Source organism: Entelurus aequoreus, linkage group LG25, assembly GCF_033978785.1.
Source record: "Entelurus aequoreus isolate RoL-2023_Sb linkage group LG25, RoL_Eaeq_v1.1, whole genome shotgun sequence".
In the NCBI taxonomy this organism is placed as follows: Eukaryota; Metazoa; Chordata; class Actinopteri; order Syngnathiformes; family Syngnathidae; genus Entelurus; species Entelurus aequoreus.
The window spans coordinates 16,314,921-16,341,625 of record NC_084755.1 but is presented as its reverse complement, the minus strand read 5'-3'; the positions used below and the strand labels follow the sequence as shown (position 1 = coordinate 16,341,625).

General features: G+C 40.3%; 1 protein-coding gene across 11 annotated transcripts in view; it reads right to left on the bottom strand.

Moving 5' to 3' along the window:
* LOC133642572 (E3 ubiquitin-protein ligase rnf213-alpha-like) overlaps positions 1-26,705 on the bottom strand; it is a 63,235-nt gene that overhangs the window by 14,822 nt on the left and 21,708 nt on the right. For 3 of the 11 annotated variants that reach the window (XR_009824537.1, XR_009824536.1, XR_009824541.1), the window contains 10 exons: positions 26,416-26,618; positions 26,050-26,333; positions 25,703-25,962; positions 25,424-25,627; positions 21,195-21,387; positions 13,034-13,109; positions 12,740-12,836; positions 9,483-9,639; positions 8,792-9,363; positions 8,468-8,710 (listed from right to left, as the gene is read on the bottom strand). Coding sequence is in view for 2 of the 11 variants with exons in the window: in XM_062036840.1 (XP_061892824.1) it covers positions 15,268-15,327; positions 21,195-21,387; positions 25,424-25,627; positions 25,703-25,962; positions 26,050-26,333; positions 26,416-26,618 (1,204 nt within the window). In the remaining 9 variants the exon portion in view is untranslated. The other 8 variants (XR_009824540.1, XR_009824534.1, XR_009824538.1 and 5 more) reach the window with 8 other exon arrangements.

Sequence of the window (26,705 nt, the reverse complement as noted above, 5' to 3'; positions counted from 1 at the left end):
GGACCCATTACCTCCCTGCTTGGCACTCAGCATCAAGGGTTGGAATTGGGGGTTAAATCACCAAAAATGATTCCCGGGCGCGGCCACCGCTGATGCTCACTGCTCCCCTCGCCTCCCAGGGGGTGATCAAGGGTGATGGGTCAAATGCAGAGAATAATTTTGCCTCACCTTGTGTGTGTGTGACAATCATTGGTACTTTAACTTTAAAACCTTAACCCTTGGTACTTTAACTTTAAAACCTTAACCCTTGTGCAAACTTAAATTTGACTATAAACGAGGGATATAACGGTATCAAAAGCTCACAGTACCACATTGCCACGGTATTGAGACCACGGGAGGATATTATTGTGGTATTGTCCAAAAAATAAATGCCAGTGTGTAAAATGAAGTCGCTGGAATGTTTGGGATAAACACACTTACTGTAACTGAACACACACATAATGCTCAAATGTTCTAATCATATTTATTATTACTACAAACAAGTACTGTAACTGTACACTTCAGTGCAAATAATTGTGTGGGAACACCCACAGTTTCAACCAAATATTTAAAAAAATAAAATAAAATTACATTAGAATGTCTTAAAGTGATAATGTATTAACCCACCTGGCATTGTTGTATGTTGCTGTGTCTGCGAGTATGTGTGTGAGTCTGTTGTGTTTTCTATATGTATGTGTTTTTATGGGTTTGTTTATCTCCTCATTCCTTCCTCTCACGCTTCTGTTTCATCCCCTCCTCTTACCAGTACTCTCTGCAGTGTCCAGTTATCATCCATCAGCCCCCCTCCTGACCTGCTTGTATACATCAGCCCGTTCTGCTCTCCTAGTTGGACATGGTGAGGTATGACAAGCGCCAGTAATACACTTAGATTTGTTTCATGGAATGTGAGGGGAGTGGGGAGCGCCACTAAAATAGGGAGGGTCTTGACCCATTTGCAACACCTCAAAGGAGATATATTTTTCATTCAGGAGACCCACCTTCGCAACAGAGAGATTTCACGACTTAAAAGAGGCTGGATCAGCCATATTTTCCATTCAAAATTCAACGAAAGGGCCAGGGGCACAGCTATCCTTATTCGTAAAAATATTTTGTTCGAACTCAATCAAATTGTAGCAGACCCGGCTGGTCGTTATATTATTGTGTCCGGAAAGCTGCAAGGCACCCCAGTCATACTCGCTAGCGTTTATGGACCCAACTGGGATGACAGTTCTTATGTGACTAAATTGTTTACATCATTTCCGAACATTGGAAACCATTTTATCATTATGGGCGGGGACTTTAACCTGGTGCAGGATCCTGTACTGGATCGATCATCTAACAAACTGGCTCCCTTATCTAATTCAGCTAAAACACTTGATACTTTCACTAAACAGTTAGGTCTTACAAACCCGTGGAGACATGCCTCCCCTACAATTAAACAATTTTCCTATTTCTCCCATGTACATCACACTTACACTCGGATAGACTTCTTTCTTCTCGACAATAGACTACTTTCCAAAACCAAAACATGTAATTACCATAGTATTGTAATCTCGGATCATGCCTCCACCTCAGTAGACATCAATATGGACACTCAACCTAGACCCCTTAAACAATGGCGTTTCAACTCAGCCTTATTAGCAGAAGACCGTTATAAGAATTTCCTACAAGATCAAATTAAGTGTTTTTTCGAACTGAACGACTCACCAGAAATCGGAAGAGGTATACTATGGGAGGCATCTAAAGCCTATATAATCACTGAGCTGCTCCGCAAGATTAAGGATCTTGACGATAAATATGCTTCAAACCCAGACCCGACACTATATAAAGAACGCCTTCGCCTACAAACTGACTTTGACCTTATGTCTGTCAATAGAGCGAAATTACAACTGCTCAAATCCAGACAACGATTTTTTGAATCTGGGGAAAAAGCTGGCAGGCTCTTAGCCCACCGGGTCAGGGAGGAAGCATCTTCGAGACTAATCACGTCTATTCGCTCTAACACAGGAGAACTACATACTGATCCAGCTAAGATTAATGAAACATTTGCTGCATTTTATACAACATTATATACCTCAGACTGCCCCCCTTCCTCAGATGAACTGTTTAGCGATAAAACATTCCCCCAGATAGAATGTGGGGCTGCGAGGGGCCTGGGCCAGCCCATTAGTCTCATTGAGATTACAGAAGCCATCAAATCATTACAGAGCAATAAGTCACCCGGCCCGGATGGCTTTAGTGCAGAATATTACAAAAATTTCTCCAGTGTTCTTGCTCCGGCTCTAAGAGACATGTATAATGAAGCTTTTCTGCAGCATCGCCTCCCAGAAACCTTATCGAGGGCCACCATTTCTCTCATACTAAAAAAAGAAAAAGACCCCCTGCTTTGCAGCAGCTATAGACCAATTTCGCTCTTAAATGTAGATCTAAAAATTCTATCCAAGGTTCTCGCTCTCCGGCTCCAAAGGGTGATGCATTCCATCATCTCGTTGGATCAAACAGGTTTTATGCTAGGCCGGCAATCCTCACACAACACTCGGCGCCTCCTAAACATTATCCATTCGCCAAACCCCTCGACCCCGGAGGTGGTAGTATCCCTCGATGCGGAGAAAGCCTTTGACAGGGTTGAATGGGAATATCTATTTGAAGTGATGGGTCGGTTTGGTTTTAATGAGGATTTCATTCTCTGGGTTAAACTTTTGTACTCGTCCCCAGTAGCTTCGGTACGTACAAATAATACACTATCCGCCCCAATTTTTCTTAAAAGAGGCACTAGACAAGGTTGCCCGTTGTCTCCATTACTGTTTGCTATTGCGATAGAACCCCTTGCTCTTTGGCTGCGCGCAGAGGCAGGCTTTAAAGGTATCACCCGGTCGGACACGCTGCACAAAGTCTCGCTTTATGCGGATGACCTGCTCTTGTACATCTCGGACCCTGCTAGCTCGCTCCCGGTAATATTTGACATTCTGGAGCGGTTTGGCACACACTCGGGCTACAAACTTAACTACCAAAAAAGTGAGCTGTTTCCGATTAATTCCTTAGCTAAACAGTTACCACGATCTTTAGCGGCATTCAAATGGGCACATGACGGGATTCATTACTTGGGAATCCTTATTACTCCGGCTATGTCTGATATGCTCCGGGCAAATTTTTTACCTCTAATTGAAAAGATGGAGAAGAACTTTGCCCCCTGGTCTGTTTTACCACTATCTCTCGCTGGCCGGATCAATCTGATCAAGATGATCACTGCCTAAATTCCTCTACCTTTTTCAACATATCCCCATATTTATTACTAAATCATTTTTCGATAAATTAGACAAATCAATATCCAAATTTTTATGGGGGGCCGGATCGGCCCGAATCCGCAAGTCGGTCCTACAATCCCCCAAATCTGAAGGAGGGCTTGCACTCCCCAATTTTAGACAATACTATTGGGCGGCTAACGTACAGAAACTCCTATACTGGATGGATGGAGGCTCTCAGACCCTCCCGGCCTGGGTATCCCTCGAAACGGCGATCCCACACTCCTCATTGCACTCTTGCTTATGCTCATCACTCCCTTTCCCATTTAAAAGTGAAGGCGCAAACACCATTGTATCGATCTCCATTAAAATATGGAACCAGCTACGTAAACACTTGGGTTTTCAGGGCCCATCTATATTGACCCCGCTACTTAAAAAACAATTATTTAAACCTTCCCGTACTGACCCCGCATTCATGACTTGGCACGATCATGGCATCACCACTGTGAAAGACCTCTATGCAGACGGAGTGTTCTCATCCTTCACTGAACTCTCTTCCAAATACGATTTGCCGAACTCCCACCTTTTTCGTTTTTTTCAGGCGAGGGACTTCGTAAAGAAACAGTTCCCACACTTTCCGAATCGTCCTCCGGAAACTCTTATAGATACATTGTTATCTTTGAGCCCTAATCATAAAAAATGTATCTCTGTGTTATATACCTCTTTAAGTTCAGTTGCTCCAAACTCTCTATCAGTGATAAGAGCCTCGTGGGAGAGCGATCTTAATACCAACATATCCGACCAACACTGGGACTCTGCCCTGAAACTGGTTCACTCCTCCTCAATATGTGCCCGCCATAGACTCATCCAATGCAAAGTAATCCATAAAATTCATTACACTAACTCAAAACTATCCAAAATCTACCCCACTGTTAGCAATACCTGCAATAGATGCAAACAATCTCCGGCCGACCATGTCCATATGTTCTGGTCCTGCTCTAAACTATGTTCCTTTTGGGAGGATATTTTTGACACGATCGGGAAAGCATACGGTCAAAACTTTCCCCCCAACCCATTATCAGCCATTTTTGGCGTATGCCCCGATAACATATGCCCGGTATCATTAAAACGCGCTGTTGCTTTTACGACCTTGCTGGCCAGGCGATTGATTTTGTTTAATTGGAAGCTGGCTCGTCCCCCATCACACGGCCGTTGGATTAGAGAGGTTCTCTACAATCTAAAACTAGAAAAACTTAGGTTTTCGCTAAAAGGCTCGGCTCAAGCGTTTGAAAGCTCATGGAGTCCTTTCTTGCTGTATGTCAACTCTCTTGATTTATCCCCAGACGCAGATGAGGAATAATCTCCCTTTTATTTATTATTATTATTTTTATTTAATTTTATTTTAATTTTATTTTCTCCCTTTCTCTCCTTTCAGCCTGTTTGTCTGTCTCTGGCCTCGTATGTGTGTGTGTATGTGAGGATGTCTGTCTTTGTCGTCTTACTTGTTATATGATTGTGCCATATGTCCCTTGTTGGTGTGACCTGAGTGGGATGGGAGGGTGGGTGGGGATTTGGGTTTTAAGGGAAAGGCTGTGAAGAACTTTCTGACTTTAAAATTGTACTGTTTCGACTTGCACTTTTTTCTGTATTTGAAAATGCCAATAAAAAAAGTTGGATTAAAGTGATAATGTAAACATCCAGTGTAACAAGTGTAAAACAATTTTATTCAGTTTGGTATCTTTCAATTTTTACTTTCTGAAAAGCAGTGTCACCTGCAGTGAACATTTTTTAATATCAGATTGGAAAATGCTGTTTTTAAAGAAAAGTTAACTGATATCCATCCATCCATCTTCTACCGTTTGTACCTCTGGGGTTCGCAGTAGGGCTGCTGCCTATCCCAGAACTTTTAATAAAGTAAATACCACACAAATTGATGTTTAGCCTCGCTGGCTTCATATATTTTTTGCGGGTGATTGTTTATCAAGTAGCTTCTCAAATTACTCATATTCCCCTCAGTGTGCAGTGGCCTACTACGCTCAAAATGTAGTGACCAGCTCTGTTTTGGCTTGGAACCGTTGGAGACAAAGGTGGCACACTTTGCAGTACGCAGACTTTATAACCTTTACCTAAGAGGTCATGTTTTCAACAGAGTTTGTTTCTGTTTGTTAGCAACATAACTCAAAAAGTTATGGACAGGTTTTGGAAAAAAAACAACCAAAAAAACAAAATATATATATATATATATATATATATATATATATATATATATATATATATATATGTATATATATATGTATAAGTATAAATATATATATATATGTATATATATATATATATGCATATATATATATATATATATATATATATATGCATATATATATATATATATATATGTATATATATATATATATACATATATATATATATATATATATATATATATATATATATAAATAAAAGAGAGAGAGAGAGAGAAAGAGAGAGAGAGAGAGAGAGAGAGAGAGAGAGAGAGAGAGAGAGAGAGAGAGAGAGAGAGAGAGAGAGAGAGAGACACCCCTGAGAGGGACAAGCGGTAGAAAATGGATGGATATATGCCATATATAATTGTTTTATATATATATATATATATATATATATATATATGTTAATTATTTTAATTTTCATTGCATTTCAGTGGTTTAATGGCAGTTTAACTCATTTATAGTCATTAAAATATGGTCATTATGCTCAGTGGCCTTGTGACCTGCTCAGTGGCCTTCTGGTGTTAATATATGAGCAAATAGATAATTATCTATCAAATCGCGAGCTCCTATTCGAATTTCAATCAGGATTCAGAAAATCACATTCTACCGATATATGCCTACTGTACCTAACTGACTAAATCAGGCGAGAGATAGACATGGGCAAGTACTGTGGAATGGTTATGCTCGACCTTCAAAAGGCATTCGACACAGTTAACCACTCAATACTGTTTGACAAGTTGAGGGCAATCGGTTTTGACAGCGCAGCCACAATCTGGATGAAATCTTACCTTGAGGATAGAGAACAGGTGGTCGAGGTGAACGGATCACTGTCCTCTCCCCTCAAGGTGAGCTGTGGTGTCCCACAGGGGAGCATTCTGGGACCATTGTTATTCTTGATTTACATTAACGACATGAAATCAGCACCTAATAGCAATTTGTTCCTGTTCGCGGACGATTTTGCGATCCTGGCCTCGGACAGGGACAAATTGAAGGTTGAAAGTGCACTCAGCACCGAACTAAGTAATCTCTGTCTTTGGCTTTCCAATAACAAACTGTCATTACACCTGAGCTGTGGTGTCCCACAGGGGAGCATTCTGGGACCATTGTTAATGACATGAAATCAGCATGTAACAGCAATTTGTTCCTGTTCGCGGACAATTTTGCGATCCTGGCCTCGGACATGGACAAATTGAAGGTTGAAAGTGCACTCAGCACCGAACTAAGTAATCTCTGTCTCTGGCTTTCCGATAACAAACTGTCACTACACCTGGGTAAAACAGAGTCCAGCCTATTTGGGTCCAAGCACAACCTAGGTAAATCCCCGGGCTTTACGATTAAAGCAGGTGATACCATAATTACCAGCAAAGACAAGGTAATTTACCTAGGTTGTACATTGGACAACACTCTCTCGGGTGAAAAAATGGCATTAAAAGCAATCACCAAGATCAATAACAAAACTAGATTTTTGGGCAGGATTTCTGCGTTTATCAACAAGGATACACTTAAGACTCTTGCCGGTGCCCTCATACAGTGTCATTTTGACTACGCCTGCACCTCATGGTTCACCAGTATCCCCAAGCCACTAAAAACAAAACTGCAAACTTTCCAAAACAAGCTGGTGAGACTCCTGCTCAACCTCCAATACAGGACTCATCTAACTCAAGCCCACCTTACCAAATTGGGATGGCTTAGAGTTGAGGAAAGAGTACACCAAATTGCAATGTGCCTGGTATTCAAAATACTCAGAGAAACTGTCCCCAAGTACCGGTCGAACTATTTCACCAGACTAAGTGATGCTCACAGGTACTACACGAGAGAGAGTTCCCCAGACCTCGTCCCCCTAAAATTCAAGACTCTCATGGGAAAAAATGCATTCTACTATTCTGCCAACAGACCTTAAAATTCGAACTTCACTAATAAATTTTAAAACTGCCATAAAAATCATGGCTCATCTCAACCTCTACCTGATCTGAACCAAAATTGACAAAGCATCAAACAGTTTTATATGTGGTTATAGTGTATATATATTTTCTAAGTCAACATGTGCATAGTCATGTACATAGTGTCATGTACATAGTGTATATATACCCCCCCGGCCCCACTTTTTGTATATATAGTTTTTCAAATCACCTTACATATATACTGTCTATATGTACCGTACATAAGTTATCCATTTTTTTTAACATATTTTTTTATATACATGTTACAGGTTGTATATATTTTATTATTGAATTTATCAAATGTGATGAATATTTAATGGACCACAATGGAAACAAGCCTTTTGGCTTTTTGTGCCATCCATTTGCCCTTTTAAAGCATTACATGGATTAAATTCTTTAAGGTGTCAATAAACTCCTCAATGAATCAATCGAAAAACCCATTACCTCTCTGCTTGGCACTCAGCACCAAAATGATTCCCGAGTGTGGCCAACGCTGCTGCTCACTGCTCCCCTCACCTTCCAGGGCGTGGAACAAGGGGATGGGTCAAATGCAGAGGGTAATTTCACCACACCTAGTGTGTGTGACTATCAGTGATACTTTAACTTAAAAAGCTTTGAGAATTACGCTCATGGTTTTCTGGCGCCATCTAGTGGTTAAGGGGCATAATTGCATAACAATATTTTCTAGTTTTTCAATCGGCATGAATGACATTCATTTCGGTTTTCATGGAGAATACAAAATAATCTATCAGAACGACAGTCTCTTAAAAATAGCAGTTATAATGAGAGTCAATAGGGCTGAAAGAGATTTAAGAGAAAGTGTGTGTATTTAATGTTTATATCCTATTCTAACAAATTTGCAATCATAATTAATCATTAATAAAAAATAAAAAACTTTAGGCAAAATTTTAGACTGCTAACCTTCAAACTGAACATCACATAAGGGACACATTTAATTTCCATTTTGGGCAAAGCCAAATCGTTATGGACTGAGCGTCCAAATTTAATTTCAGTTCTGTACAGTAAATAAAGCCACTACCACTTCCTAACCAAGTTTACTGACCCTGTTGAGGAATCTCCATAACACAGGCAGGTTGTCTTTTCCGTCACTCAGCTCCACCATGTGTGTAAGGTGCAGTAGAGAGACTTTCTCCCTGCAGCTCCACAAAGCTGAACTCTGGATGTGGGAATTTGTTGGAAGTGACGCCAACAAGAAGCCTGGATTGTCACACAGCAGCCTCATGATGGGATTGGAGTTGTCGTTCTGGATTAATATGTTCAATTCCTTAAGATGTTGATCCAAAAACTGCAGAGGCACAATGAAGCACTGATTAAAAGAAGATTCATTTCTGAGGGTCTAGTTTAAGATCATCAAAATACACTGTACCATCAGCTTAGGCCTGATGATTTTGCTCATTTGGACCTCCCATTCACTTCTCATTACTTTGGTGGAAAGTAACCGGTAAGCGGTTGCTGAAAGAATGGTCAGACAAGATTGAACCAAGGTAGGAATTGCTCAATACAACAAACAAACCAAAGCGTAATATTATACTGTATGTGGGAATCGTACTGCAGTGGGATTAATTCAATTAATCAACAACCTGGCTGCGTTATTAAATAAAATATTGGTACAACAAGAAGATAACCACTGCATTATAAAACAAAAGTAAAACTATGACAAAAAAAGCAACAGGAAGGTGTTTGCAGTGTAATAGGGTCACCTGGTGGCATGTTGTAGTTATCAGAGTCAAGAAAAAAACCGAAGGGACAGAATGAGTTTTGTCTTACAGTTTCGGGACTTCTGAGGTTTCAGAAGGCTACCGAGCAGCAGGTGAACTGTACCGTGTCATTTGTCCCTTTGCGCAGACATTTGACAAGATGCTCTATGTCTTTTTGAAGGTGAGCAAGTAGAAATGACCCTGGGTCTGTGACCGTGGGCTTGATGATAGAAGCGATAGCCTGTGAAAACAAGATGCAAAAGACAGATATCATCAAGGATCTCATTTTACCGATATTCCTGCTGCCAGGTGTCGAGTATGAAACAAATAGGCCCGAAAGTGAACATTTAGTCATGCTACCTTGGTGGAGCTGCAGGCGCCAATCAGCATGGCCATGTGAGTTAGCATGCAGATAATTGTGAAGGCAACAGGAGATAGATGACCATTGTCCATCATGTCTGCATTGTTCCTTCGACTGGGTTTGCCCAGGATGTGGCCTGGATGAGTGCGGTCGGCTCTGAAAGACAACGAGACAACGATAAATGTCAACTACGCAGTAAGACTTTTAGATATATTTTATCTTCTACGATCAAGGCTTCCAGGATTTTGCATATTTTTGCACAAATTGACCCAATTTGGCTACCTATTATCTAAAGTATTTCCTCCACACGTTTTTTTGCGTATTTTGTAGGGTTGTCAAAGTTAGCTCATGTGTTTAAACACAAAACAGCATTAATAATTTAAGGACACCGATTAATCAGGCAGTTTATTTTGAGTGCGTATGCTTCTTTATCCTAACCACGGATGGTTACCGAAAAGACAGAGCAGGTTGTTACATGGTCAGTAACCAGGTCAATGCATACGTCAGTGCAGACTAGGAATGCAACAATTGACCAGTTTTACTATTAAAAACGTCACTGTGATTTATTCGCTAAGACTCTACTGAAACGTGTGTTTCAGTCCTCCTCCCTTGTTTAAAACGGACATTATTTTGGCACAACCTGCACGGAACAAAAACAAAGTTACACCAGCGCTAATACACATCTGAGAGGCACACTAGCATTAGCTTAAAATGACAGCAAGACAGAGCAGCAATGTTTTCCCACCTGAGAAGAGCCTAAGTTGGCAGAGTGGGAACATTTCCAGTACTTAAAAAATGCCTAGGGAGTCATTAAACACGATGACTCACCCATTTGCTAAACCTGCCAAACAACGTTACGGCTAAATGGTCAAATTTGTCCAATATGGTGCAGCAATTGCAGGATCACCACCAAATTATGTTCGGGGCAAGTTACTTTATTTAGAATTGAGTTGGTAAAGAGTTAAATATAAACATGTCAATCACAATCAGTGCTGTAGCTTAGTGTTGCCTCAGTTCAGTGTTAACTAACAGCAACAGGTACTCCTGTCATCCAGTGACCATTTAATGTTAAAGATTGCTTTTTCCTGTTTGTGTTGAATACATTTATTGTAATAATTGATATGGTACGTTAATATAGCAAGTGTACACATGTACACTAACATAACATCACAAGCTTATAAAATAACACTATACCCATCCATCCATCCATTTTCTACCGATTGTCCCTTTTGGTGTTGCGGGGGGTGCTGGAGCCTATCTCAGCTGCATTCGAGCGGAAGGCGGGGTACACCCTGGACAAGTCGCCACCTCATCACAGGGCCAACACAGATAGACAGACAACATTCACACACTAGGGCCAATTTAGTGTTGCCAATCAACCTATCCCCAGGTGCATGTTTTTGGCGGTGGGAGGAAGCCGGAGTACCCGGAAGGAACCCACGCAGTCACGGGGAGAACATGCAAACTCCACCATTGGAACTAATTTTGTGCATTTCTGTTATTAACACAGCATAAAATAAATGGTAATGGTAAATGGGTTATACTTGTATAGCGCTTTTCTACCTTCAAGGTACTCAAAGCGCTTTGACAGTATTTCCACATTCACCCATTCACACACTGATGGCGGGAGCTGCCATGCAAGGCGCTAACCAGCAGCCATCAGGAGCAAGGGTGAAGTGTCTTTCCCAAGGACACAACGGACTTGACTAGGATGGTAGAAGGCGGGGATTGAACCCCAGTAACCAGCAACCCTCCGATTGCTGGCACGGCCACTCTACATACTTCGCCACGCCACGCCGTATATAATATCAAAAATGAATAAAAAGGCATGTGTGACAGTTGATTACCCACATGAGTTATGTTTTCCCTGAGGGATCAATAAAGTTAATCATAGGTTATATTAATAGTACAATTATTAATGTATTTAATAATTATGAATAATACTAATTATTTGATTACGTTTATTTCCAAAAGTAATATATAACAGATACAATTATTTAATAATGTCTATGTGATTTTATAAATAGTTTGCTGTGAAATTATCAAATGCATAATAATCGTGAAATCACTGACTATAATCGTACAGTCAAAATCTATAATCATTGTGTGGAGGGGGGCGTGGTCGGCGCGCTTGCTGCAGGAGCAGGGTGTGCCGGGACGGGCTTTGAAACACACCTGTTGTTCTTATCAGTAGCGGCCAGGAGCATAAGGGGGGAGGAGTGGTTGGAGTTGGAGAGCAGAGCGAGAGTTCGAGAGACGTTGGAGAGCAGAGCGAGAGACGGTGGAGAGCAAAGCAGCACGAGAGACAGGGACTGAAAAGTCGAGGGAGGTGCTGCAGCGTGTACGCAATAAAGCGTTGTTGAACCCTGAACACCGGGCTCTCGTGCAAGTGTGTGGTAATAAAAATTCACTAGAGGGCAACCTCTACACATTGCATCACAGGTGCAGAGGAGACTGCAACAGGTGTGCTGGCTGGCAAATTTCTTCAAAATACACCCCGACGATCAAATAACAAATAAATAAAGATGAAAATTACAAAAAATATATCCTGTGGGACATTCTAACAATAAAATTGCATTAGTATCAAAATATATGTATTTCTTTAAAGTTAATTTAAATTATGCAACTAGGTAATTTACTGGGATTAATTGTGATTATTGAAAAAGCAAAATTGTGATTAATCAGATTTTAAAACTGTAATCGTTTGACAGCGCTACTATTTTGTGACTTCACCACAGAGGTGTCAGTGAATTTTTTAAACAGCAACACGGGGAAAGGTCTGGGAGCAATAAGATTGAACAATAAATTTTTTTTAACTTAAGCCAATGTAAATATGCTTTATATACATATTATATTAAATCAGCAGTAACATTAAAATATTGGTCAACAGTATTGTCCTGGAAAATAGTTTTATTTATTGTATTGTATTGTATTTTAACTTAACACCTCTTTTTTCTTGCATGACACTTAAGAAGTTAAAACATTGCCCTCTTGGATTCATTTGAGTCCGAGCAGCCGGCGATAGAAGTGCAATCCCTTTTAGAACTGCTAGGCTTATTAATGTTATTAAAATTATGGTTTCAATGTATGAAATGTTTTTCAAATGAGAAAACCTTGAACATCAAGAAAAAAATATTTTTAGTAAGTCTAAAACAAAGTGAAGGGAAGGAAAGTCATTCTTAAACTTCATTGCAAAAAAAAAATGCTCACAAAATCCTGGAGGGACAGCATGATTGTTAAAATACAGGTGACTTACTGGTTTCCAACAGGTTTAAAATTTGGTACAGGAATGTGGTTGGTCCCACCAATAAGAGCACCACAGTGCAATGTTTTGTTTCCACAGGCCAGCCACACTAGTCACACAAAGAGACAATAAACACTTTAAATATAAAAACAAGATATCCAAAAATACAACATACATCGTCAACAGTACAGGGGTGTCCATTTGGACAATCTAAAACAGGAACGTAACAATTGTTTAATTAGATTTCCAGGAAAATGACATTCGACAGCCACATTATTTTGAATCAAAACGTTTTTTCTTACTTACAGTACCACCGCATTCCCGGCAGAGCTTGCATCGCATCTGCTAACTTGTCTTGGGGCATGGTAGGCAGGAAGGCAGCCTAAAAATGAGAACAAATAATTTTTCATCACTGCGGCTACACCAAAAGCAGCTGAACAATTTAATATACAATGCAATTTTTAAATCTCAACAGTCCTAAAGTTGCCCAGATCGACGTCAGAGGTGTCCAAGTGTGGCGGGCGGAGGATCAGACACAGAGGGGCCCTAGGGCTATTGTAAAGTTTGAAGATTTTTTTTTTTACATATACATGTATTTATTTATTAAAAACATCATAAATGTTCATATAAAAATAAATATGTGAAAGTAACAATAAGGTTGCTTAAATCAAACAAAGAATAACCAACACTACCTATAACACCCAATCAAAAATACAAAATGGTTAATTCCAGATAGATAGTAGAAAACCTAACTTTGAACACGTCACTCAACACAGACATCACAACATCATCAAAGCTCACCTTTAAGCATTTCACCTTTAAGCATTCACAGAAAGCATCAGCAAGCATGAGGTGATGGAATAAAAATTAAAGATACATCTAAAAGAAAGATGTGTACAAGTTTCACTTTTGCATCTATTTGCACATAACAGAGGTGCGTTCAAAGACCTTCGATTAAAGTTACAACCATAGGTGTCACTAGTTTTTCAAGACGGGGAGACTTAACTCCTGGGGGACGCACTAATAATAATATGATCGTAATAATAATGATGTATTATTATGATCTGTGTTATCCACAGTTATGCAGCGGAGATAGGCTCCAGCACCCCCCGCGAACCCAAAAGGGACAAGCAGTAGAAAATGGATGGATTGTTATCCACTGATACTAATCCTAAATGTATCAGTTCAGTTTCGTTGCGTTCAGTTTCAGTTTATTTTGAACATGCATACGATACAATGTAATGCATCACACAATTCCAGTTGTTTCATTACAGCACGTCCAAAAAGGAGTAGGAAGAAGCAGAGCTTATTTAATCCTACCCCTTTTCATACCATAGCAATTTTATCCACTTTCCTTGTTCTCTGTAACAGAACAACAAATAAATAATATACCATGGTAAGCAAAAAAATATTAAATACATAAATAATCTTTGTCTAATTTTTTTTAAAAAAGGAAAAAAAGTGTTCAAGATGTTCGTCATAATTCTTGTTCTGTGTACTTTGTGAACACTTGTAGTTTGAACAGTCTCTTAAACTGAATCATGTTGGTGCTTTGTTTAATTTATAGATTAATCTATTCCATAATTTTATTTCACATACTGATATACTAAAACTTTTAAGTGTTGTACGAGCACACCAATGTTTTAAATTAGATTTTCCTCTAAGGTTATATTTATAGTCTTTTGTTGAGAAGAATTGTTCTATATTCTTGGGTAGCAGGTTATAGTTTGATTTATACACAATTTTAGCTGTTTGCGAATGCACTAAATCGTTGAATTTCAATGTGTGATTTAATGAAAAAAGGGTTTGTATGTTCTCTATATCCAACATTATGTATTTCTAATTCATATTTTTTGTAACACATTTAGTGAATGAAGCACACATTTGTAGTTGTTTCTCGATATTTCTACACAATAACTCAGATATGGTAACACTGGCGAGCAGTAGAGAATATTAAGTGATTTTTGGTCTAGAACACGTTTTGCTTTATTCATTATTGATGTGTTTCTTGCTACTTTATGTTGTATATTTTTTACATAGGATTATTACATCAATTACGTCAGATAATCTGTTATGGAACACGCGCTGTCCGCCTCATCCTCCGCTGCGGCAGCACCTCGAGACTCCGCTGCGAGCCAAGCAGGACACGCCCCCACGCTCGTTGCGCAGACCGCGCCCACGCGCCGACACAGCTGGAGACAATCCTCTATCGACACACCTGGGACTAATGAGAGGCAGCAGGATAAAGAGACTCGCAGCTGACTTCTCGTCGCCAGAACGTCGCCCTGTGTTCAGTAAGCTGTCACGTATCTGGCTCCCCTCATGTGCTTTCTCTTGTGCTCATTTTTGTCCTTCTCATGCCTAGCCCTGACCTTGTTTTTTTCATCTCCTGTTCCCACAGCCTCCGTGTCCCTGTCATTGCCTTTGCGCTTCCACTGTGAAGTTTCCCCCAGACTCTGATTGCCTTCCCTGATCTTTTACCCCCACGCTCGGATTTGGACCACTGACGCCTCTCCCCTGCCAAACGGACCTTGCTCGGATCACGAACCCCTTTTGGATCTTCCCCTCTGGACTTGGATGCTGACACCACCAACACGCACCTTCAACAAACGCTTGGTAAATTCACATTGTGTTAATTTCCACACATAGTATCACACACACACACACACACACATAGTAGCATACACACCCCACGTATACATTAAAAGCTCTAAATAAACCTGTTGAGCTATACTTCCTGTGGTTGTGCAGTCTCCTTCCCCCTTGTCGACGCATAACAGTACGTTCTGGCCAAGATGGAACCAGACGGTGCCCCAGGATCTCAGTCCACCCCCCGTTCTCGAGTAGCCCCTACAACTGACTTTTCTTCCGTTCAAACTGTCCTCCAACAGCATCAGGCTCGCTTCTCAACTATTGAGGACAAATTGGACGTCGCCTTCGCTAGCATCCTGGCTAGGTTGGAAACTCTCGAACCCCATCAGGTGACACCCCCCACACCGGCCCTGGGAGCTTATGCAACACCCACAATCGGAGCACAGTCTCCACTCCGAGAACCCAAGATAGCCAGCCCTAGAGTTTTCGAGGGGGATTTTGAACTTTGTCGAGGCTTCTTGGTGCAATGCGAGTTAATTTTTCAACATCAACCTTCCCGGTATGCAAATGACGGTGCCAAAATTGCATTTGTTTTCCCTACTCTCGGGTCCCGCAGTAATTTATTTCCTCGATTTCCAAAGGAAATGCAAAATTTGCTTTCGTTTCCACCATCAGTGATGGTTTGGGGTGCCATGTCATCTGCTGGTGTCGGTCCACTCTGTTTCCTGAGATCCAGGGTCAACGCAGCCATCTACCAGCAAGTTTTAGAGAACTTCATGCTTCCTGCTGCTGACCTGCTCTATGGAGATGGAGATTTCAAGTTCCAACAGGACTTGGCGCCTGCACACAGCGCAAAATCTACCCATGCCTGGTTTACGGACCATGGTATTTCTGTTCTAAATTGGCCCGCTAACTCCCCTGACCTTAGCCCCATAGAAAATCTGTGGGGTATTGTGAAAAGGAAGATGCAGAATGCCAGACCCAAAAACGCAGAAGAGTTGAAGGCCACTATCAGAGCAACCTGGGCTCTCATAACACCTGAGCAGTGCCAGAAACTCATCGACTCCATGCCACGCCGCATTAACGCAGTAATTGAGGCAAAAGGAGCTCCAACCAAGTATTGAGTATTGTACATGCTCATATTTTTCATTTTCATACTTTTCAGTTGGCCAACATTTATAAAAATCCCTTTTTTGTATTAGCCTTAAGTAATATTCTAATTTTGTGACACACGGAATTTTGGATTTTCATTTGTTGCCACTTCAAATCATCAAAATTAAATGAAATAAACATTTGAATGCATCAGTCTGTGTGCAATGAATAAATATAATGTACAAGTTACACCTTTTGAATGCAATTACTGAAATAAATCAAGTTTTTCAGAATATTCTAATTTACTGGCTTTTACCTGTATGTTGCCATCCAAGCAACGTTACCATGGACGCCCCTGCTTATTTAAGCAAGACAATGACGCCACGTGTTACATCAACGTGGCTTCATAGTAAAAGAGTGCGGGTACTAGACTGGCCTGCCTGTAGTCCAGACCTGTCTCCCATTGAAAATGTGTGGCGCATTATGAAGCCTAAAATACCACAATGGAGACCCCCGGACTGTTGAACAACTTAAGCTGTACATCAAGCAAGAATGGGAAAGAATTCCACCTGAGAAGCTTAAAAAATGTGTCTCCTCAGTTCCCAAACGTTTACTGAGTGTTGTTAAAAGAAAAGGCCATGTAACACAGTGGTGAACATGCCCTTTCCCAACTTTGGCACTTGTTACAGCCTTGAAATTCTAAGTTAATTATTATTTGCCAAAAAAAAATTAAGTTTATGAGTTTGAACATCAAATATCTTGTCTTTGTAGTGCATTCAATTGAATATGGGTTGAAAAGGATTTGCACATCATTGTATTCCGTTAAAATTTACATCTAACACAATTTCCCAACTCATATGGAAATGGGGTTTGTACTTTGGCACGTGTTGCAGCCATAAAATTCTAGGCTAATTATTTGCAAAAAAAAATTAAGTTTATGAGTTTGAACATCAAATATCTTGTCTTTGTAGTGCATTCAATTGAATATGGGTTGAAAAGGATTTGCAAATCATTGTATTCCGTTTATATTTACATCTAACACAATTTCCCAACTCATATGGAAACGTGGTTTGTAATTAATTTTTTTCAATTGCAGAATTACATGTGAATGACGTTGTGGAACTGTGGACATTTAATTTTTACAGAGACAAAAGAGACGGATTTAAGACTATAGACGGAAAACTCACATGCCTGCTTAGGGCCCCAAGTGCCCCCAAAGTATCTCTTTCTTAGCTGTGGTTGGTATTTTTTAATTTTTTATTATTATTTTTTTTTACAAATAATTTGTATTATTTACTTACTTTATTTTATTTAATTATTTGTATTTGTTATTTTTAATTTAATTTAATTTGTATTTCATTTTATTATTATTATTATTTTTTTAAAATTATTATTAATTTTGTTTAATCTTATTATTTATTTGTGTGTGGCGTCGCGCGGGTCTCGCTCCCTGTTGGGTGGGGTCCGTGCCCGTGTGGCCCGACCTTGCGCTGTGGGGTCTCTGTTGGCGACTTGATGTGGTGGCGGCGCGGCGCCCGTGTCTGGTCTGGATACTGTGTCTCGGTTGTTTGGGCGGTGGGGTGTTTGTGCGGGTTTGGGTAGGGGTGGTGGGGTCTTTTGGTGGGGGAGGGGTTGTTGGTGTCTCTTGTTTGCGTGTTGGCGTTTGGGCTTGCTGGCGGGCTGGCGCTGGCTGGTCTCTGTGATCCTGTTGGCGTGTGGTTGCCGGTCGCGTTTTTTTTTTGATCGCTTTGATTTGATTGGGTGGTGCTGGCTGTCTGGGAGTGTTGTGGCTGCTGTTTCTGCTGCCGTTTGTTTGTGGTGTGGGCGCCCGTGGCTGCTGGGTCTAGTGCAGGGGGGTGGCTGATGTTGTGACTGGTGGCAGCGCGCGCGCGTGGTGGTTGTCGGGGCTGACAAACTATGTATATGTATGTGTATGTGTGTGTGTATGTATGTATATATATGTGTATGTGTATGTGTACATGTGTATGTGTATGTTTATGTGTATGTATATATATATGTATGTATATTTCTGGGGGTACGTTCTGGGCCTGCCTGTCGGGTGGGGGTCGGCGCCTCAGGCTACTGCATCCGGACTGCGTGTCTGGAGCTCCTGGGTCCCACCGTCCATCCCTTCCGGGTGCCCGTCTTGGTTGGGGCCTGCTGGGTCTGGTCCCTGCGTCTACTGTAAGAGCTTGGTGCTGCAGGGTATTCCGAGGTGCTGCGAGTCGGCCAGTTGTTGGGGTAGCGACCTTGTGTGTCAGCATGTCTGTGATCTTCTTTTAATTCTTTTTTTTTTATTTTTTTTTATTTTTTATAAATAGATTTAATTATTTATTTATTCTTATTTTTTTTAATATATTTTATTAATATTATTATTATTATTATTATGTATTTATTTATTTTATTTATTTATTCCCCTACCTCAGGGGGGGGACTCGGCGGGGCGGTTGCTGGTTGTTCCATCTCCATCGTTGGGGTCCCTGCGGGTGGGGTGGGTGGTTCCTGTGGCCCCGTGCTGGGTGGTCCTGTGGCGGCCGGCTTGGGTGGGGTGGCCGTGGGCTGGCCTCGCCGCGCTCTCCGGGGGTGGGGGGCTCGTGGGGGCCCTGTTGCCGGTGGGGCGGGGGCGGTCTTCCCGTCCGGTTGCGGGGGGTCTGCGGGCCCCTCGGGCGGGGCGTCCCGCCTTTCTTTCCGTGTGGGGTGTGGTCTCTCGCTGGCTTGGGGTCTGGCTGCCCCCTGCTTTTCTCGTGCCTTGTCCTCTGCCGGGTGCGTCTGTCTGCGGCCTGCTGCTGGCCCTTGTGGGCGGCGCGGTGGGCCAGGCTCTGGGGTTCCTGTCGCTGTCCGGCTTGGCTGCGTGGGGGCGGTGGCCCCTGGTTCCCTGGGCACCACACCTACTGTTTGTGGGATGGGCTCTCGGGGAGGCTGGGGCCATACTCTGGCTCCCGCACACACTGGGAGTCAAATGTATTGTACATGCAAATTCACATATACTCACACACATACATACAGACATACATAGGTACCTACGCTCCCACATACATATACAAATAAATACAGTACATATTTACACACTCAAAGTTCGTACATCCACACGCATATTCATTATACAAACATACTGTATACACATACTGTACATATACATTCACTGTAAAAACATACATATACACATACTGTACATATACACTCACTGTACAAACACACACATACACATACTACACTTATACATTCACTGTACAAACACACACATACATATACTGTACATATACATTCACTGTACAAACACACATATACACATACTGTACATATACATTCACTGTTCAAACACACATACTGTATACACATACTGTACATATACATTCGCTGTACACACATATACACATACTGTACATATACATTCACTGTACAAGCACACATATACACATACTGTACATATACAAGTACATATGCACACATACACTCATGCACATAATCACGTTTCATCAAACGTATATTAACGTTGTTGCCCTAGGGTAAACTGGGTATAACACATGGCACACTGACAAAGCTTAACCTAGTTTTACTATAACAATCTACAAGGTTAATGTAGGTTGCTTCTCTTTCTTCCCCTCCATTTTTCTGCATTCTTTCGTATCTCAAGTTATCATTACGTATATATGTATTGTTGCATTTAAACAATTGTATTGTTGATAATAAAGGTAAAGTATTGGTATTGTTTATTATCAATAGCAATATTTCTATTGGTATTCATATTGCTCCATTTTTAGTGTAATAATGCTCATTGTCATTTCTGTTATTTTTTATTTTATTTTCGCTAACTGCTTATTTGCTATTACTTTTACCATCATATTTGTACATGTCGTATTTGCTGATGTTGCTCTGTTGTTGTTGTTGTTGTTGTTGTGTTTGCTGTTGTTGTTTTTGTCTCTCTGTCTAATCCCCCTCTTGTCCCCACAATTCCCTCCTCTGTCTTCCTTTTTCTCTCTTTCTATCCCCTCCTGCTCCGGCCCGGCTGCACCAAATGATAATATAAATACATTTAATAAAGTCAAAATACAAGTAAGGCAACAAGAGAAGTATCCTACACTTCTCTTTTGTAAAGTAAATCTGAACAGCCGATATGGGCATCTACATCTGCTATATGATTTGCCTGAGAAGCTGGGCAGGACATTATAAAAATTAAAAAAATAATAAATTAATTAATTAATTAATTAAAAAAAAGCTGTGGTTGGTATGAGCCCCAGCCATACTCAGTTGTAATACACCTTTTCACCACTAGAAGCCGTACTGACAATCTCAAACACAGAAAAAGTCTGGAGCTAAATTCAGAGACATTTCTTAAGCACAAGAATTATGACTTGAGATAGGCTCCAGCACCCCCCGCAACCCCGAGGGGGACAAGCGGTGGAAAAATGGATGGATGGATGGTGAAGCTGTATTTTCATTTTCATTTTATTTGATTAACATATTAGTTAAGTTGGTTATTTATCAGTACCCTCTTATGCAGCAGTATATTTGGTTTGTACTTAGTTTTCTAATCAGCCTGACCTAAGCCCAAGGTTTATGTGTCAAATAAAAATAATCATGAACACATGGTTTCATATCATTTGACAAGGTTGTCAACTGTAAGTAGGTTAGATACAATTATTGAATACAATTAAAAGCAGGAGTAAGATTACTAAGTCAGTGTTAATATTTGAGTGGCCCCCTGGCCACTGCTTAGTGGAAAAATTGGTCCGTGTTTAAAAAGTTTAGTAACCACTGCCATAGTAAACAGGACATACTGTACCTCAAAGTTACTGTAGTTAATCTCTTGAGGTGTCTTATTAGTAAAGACTTGTAGAATGTCCAAAAGTTGGACATTCATTTTGAAGCTGTGTTCTTTCAGATCACTGATTGACATCAGGTGCAAACAGGACCGCACAACAAGTGGATCCACCTCCATCAAGTGGCCATTGTTTTTCATCATATTGACCACAGCCCTAAAAAGTACAAAAATAAATACAAATGGTCAATTTGGCTGTAGAACCATAGTAAAAGAAACCAAATGATGATTAGCATTATATTGCAACACAGCAGTAATTAATGCAATGCAGCACCACCTTTGCAAGTTAAGTCATACTATTGTACTGTAGTTTCAGAACAATACTTAAAAACGTTTGACAAATCCACACACATTGTCATGTCTGTTCATGTTTTTGTTTTGGTCATGCGTCATGTCTGTTCATGTTTTTGTTTTGGCCATGTGTTTGTTTTTTGGACTCTTTTTAGTTCCTGGTTGCACTTCCTTGTTTGGTTTGGTTTCCATGGTCACCCATTAGTTTTCACCTGTCATGTCACGCACCTGTTCACCTGTCTTGTCACGCACCTGTTTTCACTGATCACGTCACTATTTAAATCTGTCTGTTTCTGTTGTTCGTCCTGGCGTCCTCACACTATTTCATCACTCTGCTTTATGTCGTGTCACAGGTCTTTGCCAAGTAAGTTTTGTTCATTTATGCCACAGTTCGTGTTTTTGTTTATTGTTCATAGTTTTTGTGCCCACGTGCATGTCTTTTGTTTCATAGTCAAGTTTGTATTTCCGCCTTTGTGCGCGCCTTTTGTTTGCTTCCCTTTTTTTTTGTAGTTTATTAGTGTTAAAAATAAATCATGTATTTAAATTCACGTCTTGCACGCGCCAATTTTCCTTTGCCTTCCGGAGAAGCAAAACCCAAGAACCCAGTCATGACACACATTCTTCTTGTTTTAGGTTTATAGTCGGACAGTCAAGTCCATGGCGTAATTAGTCCAAGTAGCATCGTCTTAACAATTTCAGACACAAACTCTTAATGGTCCTTTTATACCTTTGTGAACCGTTTTATTTGTCCTGGCATGCGCTTCATGTCCCATCTCTAAGCTCAATATATAGACCAATGCCGCAAATGGAGCAAAATGCATGAAACAATTGATTTTTATGTTATTTATGAAAGACCATCATTAATAACTGCTTCCTTTGCATCATTTATTTGTAGCGCTTGATATAACTTTTTTTGGTTGTTTAATATGTTTAACGGATGCTATATGGTGTGGCTGTGCAATAGTATGTTGTGTAAACCTAACTCTCTGAAACCAACTTTCATCACTAATAGACCAACTTTGACAAAAAGAATGGAGGGCGGGGTTTTTATTTATAGATTTGGCAAGGATAGAATTGTACTTTACTAAGTCAAACTCCGCTCAAACAGTGCGGTTCTTTGTCTTCTCGCTATTTTGTGGTAATTTGTCATGAAATAAAAGGAAGCATTCCTGATTTTACAGAAGTTGGTGCAAATTTTCTGCAGGCTTGGCCAACCCGGTGCATGATAGACTATAGGATATAAATGATAGACATTTGGCCGACAAAAGAGCATTTAATACTATTGTTATACTGCATATTGAGGACATATTCTAGCTTTAAAAAAAAATGTGTACCTTGTCAAATTTGATAGCCAAAAGCTAACAAGCGCTGCGTCCTCAACGCCATGTACCAGCTTCGCTAGCTGCTACTCCATAGTACAGCAAAGCCACTTCTCAATCAGTAAAAATCGCCTCTATGGTGGCAAAGAAAGTAATTTTGTGTGTCATCCCCAAAACGTGATGAGCTATACACACTATAGGAGAATATGCTAACCACAAGTTCTTGAGTGTAAACGAAGACGGGCGACTCGATACAAATATCGACAGTAACAATATCATGTAAATTATCAGTACCTGCGACCCTAGTAAGGATAAGCGGTATAGAAAAGGCTTGGATGGATAGTCAATACTGCAGTGGGCAGGGGTTAGATCAATATTGTTTATTAGCAAAAATTATTTTGTCGTTTTTGTTATGGTTGACAAACTCTGGAAATAGGTCCCTGGACACACATTTAGATCAGAGCCAATAGTAAGAAATTAATTAAATATTTAATTGACATCATTACTCTGCCATCCCATGTTGTTTTTCTGATTATAAATACATCATAAAAATGACTAATTCAATGATTATAAACATTTGAATTATCAGCATTGGTATGAACTAAGGGTGCACAAAAAAATGTATTCACATCCAAATCGCAATTCTTATTCATCCTGATACTAAATCGATTCATAATTTTCAAAAATCTATACAAAAAAAAAATGTATATGCATACAATCAATCAATTATATAGCCCTTAATCACAAGTGTATCAAAGGGCTGCACGAGCCACAACGACATCCTCGGCTCAGATGCCACATCAGAGCAAGAAAAAAACTCAACCCAATTGGAACAACGAGAAACCTTGGAGGGGGCCGCAGATGTGTGGACCCCTGGGCGACCGGTGCAATGAATGTCGAGTGGATCTAGTAAACAGTAAAAGTATTCAGACGCCTTTCAATTTTGTACTGTTTCAATGGAGCCATTTGCTAAAATCAAAAAAGTTAATTTTATTTCTTGTTAATATACACTCAGTACCCCATCTTGACAGAAAAAAAAACAGAAATGTATAATTTTTTACAAATTTATTAGAAAAGAAAAACTAAAATTTCACATGGTCATAAGTATTCAAACCCTTTGATCAGTATTGAGTAGAAGCACTCTTTTGAGCTAGGACAGCCACGAGTCTTCTTGGGAACGATGCAACAAATGTGTCACACCTGGATTTAGGGATCCTCTGCCATTCTTCCTTGCAGATCCTCTCCAGCACTGTCAGGTTGGATGGTGAACGTCGGTGGACAGACATTTTCAGGTCTCTCCAGAGAAGCTCAATTAGGTTTAGGTCAGGGCTCTGGCTGGGCCAGTCAAGAATGGTCACAGAGTTGTTCCAAAGCAGACACTTCTTTGTTATTTTAGCTGTGTGGTTAGTAGGGTCATTGTCTTGTTGGAAGGTGAACCTATGGCCCAATCTGAGGTCCTGAGCACTCTGGAAAAGTTTTCTTTTAGGATATCTCTGTACTTTGCTGCATTCATCTTTCTTTCAATTGCAACCAGTCGTCCTGTCCCTGCCACTGAACCCCCTCCCACTCCCCCATAGCATGATATTGCCACCACTATGTTTCACTGTTGGGATTGTATTGGGCAGGTGATGAGTAGTGTCTGGTTTTCTCCACACATACTGCTTGGAATTAACGCCAAAAAGTTCAATTTTAGTCAGATCAGCAAATCTTATTTCTAATAGTCTGGGAGTCCTTAATGTGTTTTTTGGAAAAATCTCTTTTCTGTCAACCTCATGATTCTCATTTGCTCTGACATGCACTGTGAGCTGTAAGGTCTTATATAGACAGCTGTGTGCCTTTCTTAATCAAGTCCAACCCAGCTGCACTCCAATAAAGGATCAGAACCATACCAAAGAGGCTCAGAAGACATGGACAGCATGTGAGCTAATGAGTGCCACAGCAAAGGGTCTGAATACTTATGACCATGTGATATTTCAGTTTTTATTTTTTAATAAATTTGCAAAAATGTCTACAATTCATTTTTTTTCTGTCAAGATGGAGAACTGTGTGTACAATAATAAAAAATAAAATGAACCTTTTTGATTTTAGCTAATGGCTGCAATAAAACAAAGAGTGACAAATATAAATTTTAAGGGGTCTGAATATTTTCTGTACCCACACACACATATAAATATATATATATATTTTTTTTACAGGAATCGGATCAAATCGTTAGTTTCCCAAAGATTCACTCCCCTAGTATGAACCATACTGCCCCTGTAACTACTTGGTATTGGATCGATACCACAATTTCTGGTATCGCCTGAAATTATTGTAAACAGAAAAATAAGTTGTTTATTACACTTGAACAAAAGTGGAGATAGAACCATGTTACAGCAGAAAGTAATCAGATATTAACAGTAAATTAGCAATTAGATAAATAATATCGCTCATCCCTCTGGTCAACCACTGGTGTCTTTGGATAAGCTGCACTTACATCACCATCTATTCGAAATTATCTCTATAATACCGGTAACATCTCAAATTGTACAGATTTTTTAGAAAATCAATGAGACATGTATGTAATGTTGGGGGTGTTCTTACTTCTTGTCATGACTGTTCATTTTATATACCCCGAATCCTTGCAGACCTGCCCACGACAAGTCAAACTCAAAGCTGCCAGAAGTCAGTGTCTCAAAGGGTTTTGTGGAGCCTTCGATGAGGTGAAAGAGCGGTAATACCAAAATCCAGTGGGGATTTCCATTTTGCTTCACAGTGTTTGTGAGTATCAACAAACTGCTTGGCAGCCTAAAAGATAGACAAGAATGTGTCATAAGATTACAAAACACTTTTCTGCTGTAAGTTGCAGTAATTCATCTTTACCCTTTAAGAACAGCAATATCCTGTGAAAACTTTTCCCAGTACTGGAGGAAGTCGTCTCTGTTTAGTTTGGGTAAACACAATGCAATGCATAGGCGGAGGAGCACGGTCCAGTCCAGTTTGATGGTGTATGTTGTAAACACGTAGAGCACGATCACAGCCGCTCGCAGGGGATCTTTAATGTACACACTCTCTGCATTTTCATCCTCCAGTAACTGAGGAGTCACACTTGTCAGCATGAATTCCTTCATCATCTTCCTCACCTAGGAAATCCAATCATAAATGCAAAACGGGTGAAAAAGGACTTGGCAACATCTGAATGGAAGTTTCTACACAATGACTGAACTTACTTCATCCACTCCGTAGTTTAAGGAATTACATTTTCGCACTTTGTCCTCATAAACATATGGGTTTGCAAAGAACTGATTCAGCTGGACTAAAAAACTTGACAAATTGATGTCAGTCAAGTCGCTGAAAAGCTCAAATATCCTGCCCAGCATTATTCTCCCAGCGATCTCTCTGCCTTGAACAAGTGGTTTCTTCTGGTTGGGCCAAGGGATAAATCCTTTCATTTTTTGTAAAAGGCTTTTTGATGGCTCAACACAGACAATGTCATCATATTGATGCCAGTCCCCTTTATCAAAAAGATACAACAGAAATGTATTAGGACTTAACAAACCAGAGGTCTATTTGGCATGAGTTCAAGTTTTCCATACCGTCTTTGTTAAGGAGCTGGTCGTTCACAAACAAGCATCTGTTAGTAATGTGGTGAGAATCCGATTTGTAGATGTACTCAAACGCAAATTGTTGCTGTTTTGTCTTGTAGACAGCATATTTGTATGGTATCGACACAGACATAGCCTCATCTTTTGTTGTCTCCATACTGCCTTCGACCATATACCCATGTTCCCCATAATCTCTGCAAAAAAACAGACAGACAAAAGAGGATGACGACACATGAAGTCTCTTAAATAAATCAGTCAGTGTGAGCAACCAGTGGCAATGT